Source organism: Humulus lupulus, chromosome 7 (genome assembly GCF_963169125.1).
Source record: "Humulus lupulus chromosome 7, drHumLupu1.1, whole genome shotgun sequence".
In the NCBI taxonomy this organism is placed as follows: domain Eukaryota; kingdom Viridiplantae; phylum Streptophyta; class Magnoliopsida; order Rosales; family Cannabaceae; genus Humulus; species Humulus lupulus.
The window spans coordinates 86,570,926-86,582,214 of NC_084799.1; the positions used below are offsets into that span (position 1 = coordinate 86,570,926).

General features: G+C 34.3%; 2 protein-coding genes across 2 annotated transcripts; both read right to left on the reverse strand.

The window, feature by feature from the left end:
• Positions 1–8,529: 8,529 nt before the first annotated feature.
• LOC133791946 (uncharacterized) lies at positions 8,530–9,934 on the reverse strand. The gene is made up of 4 exons (XM_062229855.1): positions 9,857–9,934; positions 8,969–9,306; positions 8,716–8,886; positions 8,530–8,638 (listed from the first exon to the last, which is right to left on the reverse strand). The coding sequence occupies exons 1-4, from the start codon at positions 9,932–9,934 to the stop codon at positions 8,530–8,532; spliced, it is 696 nt and encodes a 231-aa protein (XP_062085839.1).
• On the reverse strand, positions 9,234–10,501 carry LOC133789762 (uncharacterized). The gene is made up of 3 exons (XM_062227515.1): positions 10,176–10,501; positions 9,857–10,111; positions 9,234–9,306 (listed from the first exon to the last, which is right to left on the reverse strand). The coding sequence occupies exons 1-2, from the start codon at positions 10,473–10,475 to the stop codon at positions 9,947–9,949; spliced, it is 465 nt and encodes a 154-aa protein (XP_062083499.1). The 5' UTR covers positions 10,476–10,501; the 3' UTR covers positions 9,234–9,306; positions 9,857–9,946.
• Between the last annotated feature and the right edge of the window lie 788 nt (positions 10,502–11,289).

Sequence of the window (11,289 nt, forward strand, 5' to 3'; positions counted from 1 at the left end):
CACTCCTGCCCCGCAGCTCCCAGCGTCCAGCCCCATGGCTCTCAGCATGCACCCAGCACCCATGCGCTTGCGCACCCATTTTCCTCCGCGTGCGCCAAGCCCGTGCGCCAAGTTCCTGGCCGAGCCCTTGCACGCCAACCTGCCACCCACCCGAGCCTTTGGCTCGTTGTGCCGCCGGCCCTAGGGCACTGTTTTGGTGCCCAAAACCCTAATTCCTAAGTTGTTATAAAATATCTTTTATTTAATTCATTTTTAAATTATTTGAATTTAAAAGTTTAATTATCTTAGTTTATTTTATTAGAAAATAAAATATCTTTTAGTTGGTTAAAATATTTTAATGTCTTAAGTTTAAATAATTATTTGAATTTGATTCTTTAATTATTTAAATTCAACTCAATTAAAAAGATGACAAAAATGGTTATTTAATTAAATGTTAGTTTTAATTAAATAAATTAATTAGAAAATTTGTTTCTAATTAATAAGTTGGACAAAACAAAGTTCCTAAAGATTAGCAAGAAAGCCTAAAGGAGAGGAGGAGCATTCTTGGAGAGTCTTGAAAGCTACATAGGCTTAGATTGCAATTTTACTTCTAATTTTTTCAAAGGGTTGTAAATCTTAGAAATACCCATTAGTACTCAGTTCATCATTTATTGCTCATTTATTTATTATATTTATTTAAATAAATGCCCATTGATGTTTGATTGATAACATGACCATGCATTACTCAATTACATGCCATTCATGAAACCCCACACAGTTTCTTATTAATCATGCATCTTTTAGAAACATGATTATCTAGGATTGTCCTATTTGTTTATATGAATTGTTTTTGGTGAAATCAATTGTATGTAAACTACTAAGTATTAAATTAGTTAAAACTTGGTAACTCACACCATAATAAAGGCAATAGTTTTTTATAGGCCTTCAAGATAACCAACTTTATGTAAAAAAAATGTTTTAGTAGAGTTAGATGAATGTAACGGGTAATTATTTAGATCACATTAATTATAGAAACAAGCTATTTTATAATTATATTTTTTGTAATTAATTACATTCATAGGGTTATTAATAAACTAGTAATTAATTTGGAATTAATTGATTAGTTTAATAAAACACATTAAATATAAAATAGTAAGTGGGAGAAGGTGAACATCTCAATTTACCTATGGTCACCATTATTAGTACAACACCGTGAGATATGAATAGGGCCTCGAGGCGGCTTTGTTTCCGTCCCCCTAAGGAAGGTTTCTAGACATATCAATACCAAGGTGAGCTTCTTACAAAGATAGGAGGAAGTGATGTATTTCAGGCTTTACCGACCCTAAGGCGACACTCTCTAAGTTAAGTCATGAAATTCAAAATAATGGATTACACTTACAAAGATGTAATTAAGCTTTTGCGGTGGATAATTGCATCTTGACCAAACCAGTGGTACATTATATTTAAAAAAGGAAAATAAAGATTTATTTTAAGTTTTAAATTATAAAGATAAGATTGTCTTATAAGCTATCTGAATTTAACTTGACCGACCCTAAGGCGACACTTTATTTGTTGGGTAATTTTATCGTGGAAAAATAAATGTTAATTTATGTGTTTTAATTGTTGCATTCATGCATCATGTTTACTTTCCAAAACATTGATATTTTTTCAAATGATAATATTATTGTTTTTTATTTATTTCAGTAATGTCGAATGGTGGCAATCCAACAACTACTTTACTATCACTTGAAAAACTTAATGGAGATAATTTTATAAGATGGAAATCAAATCTAAATCTTATGTTAGTCTGTGAGACCACAAATTTGTCCTAACTGAGGAATGTCCTGAAGAGCCCGCTGCCACTGCCCCAGAGAATGTTTGGGACAAGTATGATGCTTGGATTCAATTCAATAATAAGGTAAAGTGTTACATGCTTGTGAGCATGAGTGATGTTCTAAGAACAAAGCATGAAACCATGGAAATTGCGTTTGAGATAATGGATTCTCTGCAGGTCATGTTTGGGCAGCAATCTGATCAAAGTAGACATGAGGCTACTACAACCTACGCGACTACTAAGATGAAGAAATGTGTTTCTATACGTGAACATGTTTTACACATGATTAATGTGATGCATGAAGCATAAATACATGGGGCCATAATTGATGAGCGTACACAAGTAAGCATCATACTGGAATTGCTCACTCCTGCCTTTTTTGTGTTCACCACCAACTATATTATAAATAAGTTGGAATTCAACATGACCCATCTGCTGAATGAACTGTAGACATTTGAGTCTCTTAACAAATCCATTAAAAAAGAGACTGAAGCAAATGTGGTAGAGGAGAAATCTTCAAACTCCAAGGAGAAATCCAAGAAGAGAAAGAAGAACAATAATAAGGACAATGGAAAGGGAAAAAAGTCCAATAAAGGAAGGAAGGCATCAAAAGCCAAGGAGAACAAAATTGACAACAACTCCAAGAAGAAAGAACCAAAAGGAAAATGTTTCCACTATGGAGTTGAAGGTCACTAGAAGAGAAACTGCAAGAAGTATCGATTTGCGCTGAAAAAGAAAGGTAAATGTGATTTACTTGTACTTGAAGCTTGTGTAGTGGAAGAAGATATGTCATCTTGAGTTTTAGATTCAGGAGCCACTAACCATGTTTGTTCTTCCATGCAGATACTTGAGTCATCAAGGGAGGTGGCAGATGGCGAGGTGACCATGCGAGTTGGAAGTGGAGCGCATGTTTCAGCAAGAGCAAAGAGAACAGTCCGTTTAAATTTTGGGAACAATTATTTAGTTTTGAACAATGTTTATTTTATTCTTGGATTTTATAGAAACTTAGTTTCTTTATCTATGTTGCATGAATAATTTTTTTGATATTTCTTTTACTAATAATGCAATTGTTATTTCAAAGAATGGTTTCAAAATATGTAAAGCAGAACATAATAACGGATTGTATATGCTCAAACCAAATGAACAAGCGCTCAATAATTCAGAATTATTTAAAGTAGCAAAACCACAAGGTAACAAAAGACAAAAAAATTCAAACGAGGATGAAACATATCTTTGGCATCTTAGACTTGGTCATATAGGTCTAGATAGGATAAACCTGTTAACAAAAGATGGACCTTTGAGAGAACTAAGAGTTGAAACTCTTTCGGTTTGTGAATCTTGTCTAGAAGGAAAAATGACCAAGCGTCCTTTCTCAGTGAAAGACAATAGAGCCAAAGAACCTTTGAAGCTTGTACACAACGATGTTTGTGGTCCAATAAATATACAAGCAAGAGGTGGGTATGAGTATTTTGTCACTTTTATTGATGATTACTCAAGATATGGTCATACTTACCTAATGCTTAGGAAATTTGAAACCTTTGGTAAGTTTCAAGAATTCAAAGCTGAGGCTGAGAAGCAGATAGGTAAGACTCTAAAGACACTTCGATCTGATCTCATTCTGGGGATATGCACTTTAAACGACAACGTACATTATCTATGTAGTCCCATCTAAGACCATTAGCAAAATGCCACTGGAACTGTGGAATGGAAACAAACCTAGTTTGCACCATTTTCGTATTTGGGGTTGTCCTGCTCATGTTCTTAGACCTAAATTGGGGAAACTTGAATCAAGGTTGGAAGTGTGCATTTTTGTTGGCTACGCTCCAGAAACAAGAGGTGGTTATTTCTATAATCCCAATGATAAAAAGGTAATTGTTTCCACAAATGCAACCTTCCTTGAACATGACTATATAAATAACTATAAACCTTGGAGCAAGGTAGTATTGGAGGAACTCACAGCTGATAAGATTTCATCACAATCATCTTCATTATTAAATGATGAACGACAAACCAAGGAAACCATGATTCCTGGAAAAGAAACCCCGATGCAATGTTGTAGTGGGAGGATTGTGAGACAACCTATTCACTACGACCATGAGGCACATGTCCTTGTTTCTGATACAGACAAGGACGGTCCATTAACCTTTAAAGAGGTAATGGATGATCCTGAAAAGGAGAAATGGCAAGAAGCCATGGACCAAGAAATGGAATCAATGTATTCCAATTCTGTCAAGGAACTTGTGGATTCACCTACAGATGTCAGGCCCATAAGGTGTAAGTGAATATACAAGAAGAAAAGCGGTGTAGATGGGAAAGTAGAGACTTTCAAAGCGAGGCTTGTAGCCAAAGGTTACACTCAGAGAGATGGTGTTGATTATGAAGAAACATTTTCTCCTGTGGCCATGCTCAAATCCATTCGTATCCTCTTATCCATAGTGGCTGCCAATGATTATAAGATATGGCAAATGGACTTCAAGACAACATTTTTGAATGGCTATCTTGATGAAAATATCTATATGGTACAACCAGAAGGGTTCATAAAGAAAGGGGACAATCAAAAGGTGTGCAAGTTGCTGAAATCCATTTATGGATTAAAGCAAGCATCTAGATCTTAGAATATCACTTTTGATGAAACAATTAAAACATATGGCTTCGGACAAAATGTCGACGAAGCATGTGTGTATAAATACATCAAAGGAAAAGTGGTGGTTTTCTTAATTCTTTACGATGATGACATTTTGCTCATTGGGAACAATGTAGAGACATTGTCAAACATAAAGAAATGGTTAGTTGAAAAGTTCCAAATGAAAGATTCGGGTGAGGCGAGCTATGTTCTGGGAATCCAAATCCTACGGGACAGGAAGAACAAACTTTTCGCAGTTTCTCAGGCTAATTATATAGATATGGTGCTTGAAAGATTCTCTATGGAGAATTCCAAGAAAGGTCAATTACCGAACAGACATGGAATAACTTTCTCCAAGGAACAATGTCCCAAGACGCCTCAGGAGGAAGAGGACATGAGAAAGTATCCACATGCTTCAGCAGTTGGGAGTCTGATGTATGCTATGCTGTGTACTAGGCCTGACATATGTTATGTAGTTGGCATTGTAAGTCGTTATCAATCAAATCCTGGTTTGGAACATTGGATTGCAGTAAAGCATATTCTCAAGTATATTAAGAGAATGAGAGACTATATGCTAGTGTATTCAAGGGGTGAGCTAAACCCTACTGGATACACTGATTCTAATTTCCAATCAGACAAAGACAGTCAAAAATCGACATCTGGGTCAGTGTTCACTCTTGGTGGAGGAGCTATGGTCTGGAGAAGCATTAAGCAATCCAGCATAGTTGATTCAACCATGGAAGCTGAATACATAACGGCTTGTGAAGCAGCTAAGGAAGCGGGTTGGTTAAGGAAGTTCTACACTGATATGGAAGTTGTTTCAAATATGAATAAGCCACTAATCCTGTACTATGAAAACAGTGGAGCAGTAGCTAATTCCAAAGAACCTAGAAGCCACAAGAGAGGGAAGCATATAAGAAGGAAATACCATCTGGTAAGAGAGATTGTACACTGAGGTGATGTGACTATTATGAAGATAGCGTCAGAATAGAACTAGGCAGACCCGTTAACCAAGACACTTCCTGCAAAGTCATTCGCAGGTCACGTGTGCAATATGGGATCAAGGGAAATGCCTCACTTGCTTTGAGGGCAAGTGGGAGATTGTTAGGATTAATGCCTTTAAATCATGTAAAGACATTTTATCGGTTTTAAATAAAAGTACAATTTTATTATATTTGAATTTATAATTAATTTTTGAATTAATTATATAATAATATCACGAAAATTCTCTATTCATTCATGAGAATATGATCTTGTATTAGTTCGAGAGAATTAAGATCATATATTATGAATAAAATAGTCAATAACATATTATAGTAATGAATCTTTAATGAATAGTTACTAGTACGGTTTGTTAAGCATACGAGATGCAAGTAATCTAGATTCAGATTACTGATGTTGATAGACATCTTAGTAAATGTGTTATATATAATAGAGATTATATATGACATGACCGATGAGAATTAATTATCTTTATAAACTTGTCGTTTGACGTAAAGATTTAATTCTTGTCATAATAGATGATCATTTGTAGATCAATCTAAATCCTGAGTATTCATAAACTCCTGTTTATGTTTATTGGATCTTTTGATTCACTCGTTAAGGTCTCTTATAATAATGAGGCTAATGACTTTTGTTTTTGAGATTCAATATCATGGATGGTTGGTGACATGAATTACAATAATGGAATCCAGGATGTCCTAACAGATCGAATATTGGTTCCCTTAAGGGTTGATTTTGAACTGAATAGTTATTGAGCTCAAATCTATAATTAGATTATAGATTAATTATTCCTAGTGAATTAATGGTACGTAAGGATCAAGAAGTAATTAGAAGGGTAAAACGGTAATTTTGACCAGCTCTAATTAATGAACTAATAATGGAGGACAGAACTACATTTATTGATTATATCAATGGACTACTAGAGAAAACTCTGGAAATATAATTCTATAAATACTTAGACTGCAATTCCATATTTATAGTGGAGTAATCATGGAATTAATAAATAAGATTATTAGATTAGAGAGTTTAATTAATAATCTGGTTTATTGGAACTTCATATTATAGGTCCATGGTCCCCTCCTACATTGTCGATGGTAAGGATGTCAAAAGAAATATTTGTTAAGAGAAATGACTAAATTGCAAAGGAATTAATTTTCCAAGGCAAGGAAATAATTATTTGATAATTATGGGTAATTGATTAATTATTTAACTTTATATTTTTATTTTAAAAAATTATAGGTTATAATTAATATTAATCTTGTTTGGATTAATATAAAGAGAGAAAATAATAAATATTTTATTTATAATATGATTTTATTTATTTAATTTAAAACTGATATTTTAAGATAAAGTTAATTTTGAATTAACTGATATTTATGTTGGAATAAATATCTTGTCTTAAAAGTTGATTAAATAAACAAATGAGAAAATTAGGGCAACCCTAATAGGGTTGGGCAGCAGACACTGTACAGTGCAGTGTGTGGCGCCTAGCATCAGGGATTTTTTCCTTGTGATTTGAATTTTGAATTTCAAATAAATATGTTTGATTTTTTTTTTTTAAATATGATTTTGTTATCCAAAAAACAAGCACGGATGACGTGGTAAGTGATTTCTAACACGTGGCTGACACCTGGCAGAATTCTGTTCGACTATCGACCAGTGAGATATTGCATGCATAACGGTTGAGTTTTTCCTACGACCAGCTTGGTCGTACACTCTGCATATTTCAAGATAATTTTATAAAGATCTTAGTCAATCCCAAGATTGTCTCCAATAATTCATGATGATCCGATTAATTAGGAAAGAATATCTGTAACTAATTCATGTAATCTTCCTTGAGCCTATAAATAATGAGAAGATAGCTCAAGGAAGGGACTTTTTTTGGATTTCTAATTACTGGAGATTAGAGATTTACGAGTGAGCTAGAGCTATCACATTTGATATATTGTTTTGTTCTTCAGAGGTTGGTGAAACTCATTGAACCCTAGTTCTTTGATCACTTCTTTGAAATATTATATCAATAACAGCTCAAGTGGACGTAGGTTATTACCAGATTCTGGGGCCGAACCACTATAATTTCTTGTGTACTACAAAATTGACATGGGACGATGGTTTTAAACCGTCGTATGGACTCTCATACGTCGGTTCTAATACAGTCGTCCCATGCAATGTCATGCCATGTAAAGCATAAAACGACAGTTGAAATAAAAGTGTCATCTCCTGTCATACATGAGATGATGGGTCCTATACAAACATTGTCTCTTGTGGTACATGAGACGACAATTTCTGTGCAAGCATCATCTACTGTAATAAATGAGACGACAGTTCCTACTAAAGCGTCATCTTCCTGCAGTACATGAGATGAAAATTTATGTGCAAGCATCGTCCCCTGCAATACATAAGATGACAAGTTCATGGAGACCGACGTCCCATATAGAATATGGGAATTTTTTCATTTCTCTATTTTCAACCACTATATTCATTCATAATTTCCTGTGTAATTACAACATAGTTCAGACATAATCAATAGGCAGACAAAATCAATAGAACTCAGCATGTTCCAAATCTAAAATTACAATATCAAAATATACACTTGGAATAACTATGTAAGTACTAACTAAATACTACAATTAGTATATTTTTTAATTCTGATTTCAAAAGTTACTCTAACTATGACTCATCTGCTTAAGAAGCTTGGCGACCCATTCATTTCGAGTTTCATTAATTTCACCAAGTGTATATGTATTCTTTCCACCACACTACAAAACACAAAATAAAAACTAAGTGAGAAATTAAATCCAATAGAATTGTAGTTCAATACTAATAAATACACTTACATTACTAGTTAGCCATCGCATTGGTGTCTCATTCAAGCAATAGTCCATCATCCCTACGATATAAAAGCCGCATTCTACTGACGATGTTTGACGAGAGAAATTGACTATTTTCCACTTGTAATTTTTTTCATTCCTTCCTGTCTTTCGCTTAATGTGTGAAGAGACACTATATATACATCAATATGAAGAGCATATTAATTTTTTATTTCCATATCAAATAACCATATTATATTCTAAAATGAGTTTCAAATGTATTACTTGTTCATAAGGTTCTTCAAATCATTTGGAGGAGATTTTCTAAGTGGATCAAGATAGTAACATGTATGGTCATCTGAATCAATGATCACTAACATCCAGTGACGTCTGCATTTAAACAAAGTTATTAAAATAAACATCATAAGGTATAAGTAAAATTAATATTAAATGAAAAATTTACTTACAAGAAATGATATGGCATTAACCAAGTTTGACCCATTACTGTGTTATTGATACACTCTGAGATAATTTCATCCCGATTATCCATATTTGTCCCAATTCTCGATGACCACGATGGCTCAATGAAACCAAAAAAGTGTGATATCTCTCTATCGCACAACTCGGAATATATTATACTACATACATGAAAGTTAATGATATTATAGTTATACTTAAATAGAAACTAAAATATATAATGTTTATTAATTTAAAATTTACCTGATATAGAATGAAATGCAAGACGCGCCGATTTCTTCCATAAGTCCAAAGTGTACTATATCCTCATGTGAGATATATAAGGTATATTGTTCGCCCATAATATTGGTCTCCATAAGAATGTCAATCATGAATCCTGGTTCTACGTACTTAACTGAACCTAGAAGTATCTTCAAAAACATGGGAAGTCCAGTGGGAACCTTGAAGATAATCGGCGACTTACTAGCCATACTTGATCTTGCCTCTTCTTGAGTAGTAGGAAGATGTTGTAGAGGATGTTTTAGGTCTTGTGTTGGCGGACAAGCTGCTGAAATCCTCTTTCTCTTTAGTCTCTTGGGTTCCTTCACAATTAACATAGAAAAGTTAGATAAAAAAATCACAAAATACATTCAATTTATTATCAATGCAAATGCCCATCCAAAATTGATCTCTTCCTTTCATATATACATGTATAAATATATATATATAATATTCTTCATGGACGGCTATAATTCTTTTAGTTGTAGTAGGTGAGAACAAATGTATTAAAAAATGTAAGAATTTAGGAGTGTGAACATATATGGTTGTACATGGGAGGCATAATGAGAAAGACATTTTGAAAATATCGCAAAAGAGAAGTTTCTAACACACTATTTTATTATCTGTCTGCAGCAGCACTTGCAATTTATAGGTTGTATTTCAACCAAAACCAATAATGTAAATATATAATTTAAGAGACTAATTAAGTATGCTATGTCAATTCCTTTGGCACATGGCTCCTCACCAGTACCACACCATATATTTCTTTGTCAAAATCCCCATCTATTACACAATTTACTCCCTCTCTCTCCATGAAATTAAATATTTATGGATCTTTCAAGATGAAAATTTTTACAGCACACTAAAAGTTACCTGTTCATGATCATAAGTAATGATCAGATGCGATGGCCAAGCAACATAACTGTTGACTGCATGAACCACAAGAGTCATCTCATCCCCAACTCAGACTGGTAGTTTTGCACTCCCATCTAGACATCTATCAACAACCACGCGATAGTTACCAGGTGCTAAACTTTTCCCATGTACATTGCCTTTGGTAGCCACCACCCGTCCAAGAGCCACAACATCACCACCTTGTTCAATGTATAATTTGCACTTAACATCTTTCTGCAATGATGTTATAGTTAGTATAAGTTAAATAATCATTTCTAAAAAATAAAAGAGAATTTACCTTTAGTGGCTCAGGATGAATAGAAGGTGAAGGTGTAGGTGTCTCATACAAAGTACTAGTGTCAACAGGTGCCTCAACTCCTGGAGTAGGGTCCATCAGTACCTCAACTTCTGGAGTAGTGTCAATTGGTGCCTCAACATCTGGAGTAGTGTCCATCGGTGCCTCAACTTCTGGGGCAGTGTCAATTGGGGCCTCAACTTCTATTGTATTGACTCTAGAATGGTTGCCTAAGCTAGAATGACTATCAAAGTTAGCTTGCATATGTGCCATCTTGGTTGATAATTCTTCAAGCTTGGACATGAATGATTCTTTCAACTTTTCAATCTCTTCCCTATGTCGTATGTTGGATTGTCGTTCAAACTCAATTTGTTTTTTCTGCAAGCCTCTTAGAAAAAACAGGCTTATGAAAGTAGTCTCTTTTTATGACACCTCGACTCTAGCCTCGAACTCGACCGGGGTGCTCAGCAGTACCTAACACTTGTGTTAGGATGTCATTTGTTCCAATTTCAATCAGTTTGCCCTCTTTTCTTTGCTCAAGCATGTCTTCCTGTACAAAATTTAATCAATTATATGTTTGTTACTAAAATATAAAACAATTACCAAAAGTCATTTAACATTTTACAACTTACGATGGCCTCTCCCTTGACCTTGTCACGCTCGATGACATAGTTGCCAGAAGAATCTTTTCTGGCCTCCTTCCAGAGTATAGATCGATCTATTTGCTCTGTTGTGCCCCACTTAGCTTGTTGCATGTAATAGAATTAGGTCAATTTTAACATCAAATGAAGAAAACATAAAATCAGGCATAATACGTTCTATATATGTACTTACTAAATCAGCTTCCAATTCAGTATAGCTATGGCGTGAAGTCCTATGAGGGTATTGTAAATGATTACGCCTTTCTTGTTGTAATTTTCTAAAATCTTGAAACTCTTTGGATGTCCTTCTCTTGACAAATTCTTTCCAATGCGTTTCTTCTATATGATAGCTTGGTGGAGGTTTATCGAGACCACGAGGGTTTGCTTCCAAAAGAGATGGGTCATTAAGGTAAGGGACTATAAACTTCTTGTTCAAATTACATTTGAATTGTCTCCACTTATTACCCACTGAGCCA

Coding starts and splice junctions, on each gene's coding strand:
- LOC133789762 (XM_062227515.1), bottom strand. CDS start 10,475: ATGTCCAAGCTTGAAGAATTATCAACCAAGATGGCACATATGCAAGCT. Junction 10,112..10,175: donor TTCATCCTGAGCCACTAAAG/GTAAATTCTCTT, acceptor ACATCATTGCAG/AAAGATGTTAAGTGCAAATT.
- LOC133791946 (XM_062229855.1), bottom strand. CDS start 9,934: ATGACTCTTGTGGTTCATGCAGTCAACAGTTATGTTGCTTGGCCATCG. Junction 8,887..8,968: donor TGCATTTCATTCTATATCAG/GTAAATTTTAAA, acceptor TCATGTATGTAG/TATAATATATTCCGAGTTGT. Junction 8,639..8,715: donor TTAATGCCATATCATTTCTT/GTAAGTAAATTT, acceptor GTTTAAATGCAG/ACGTCACTGGATGTTAGTGA.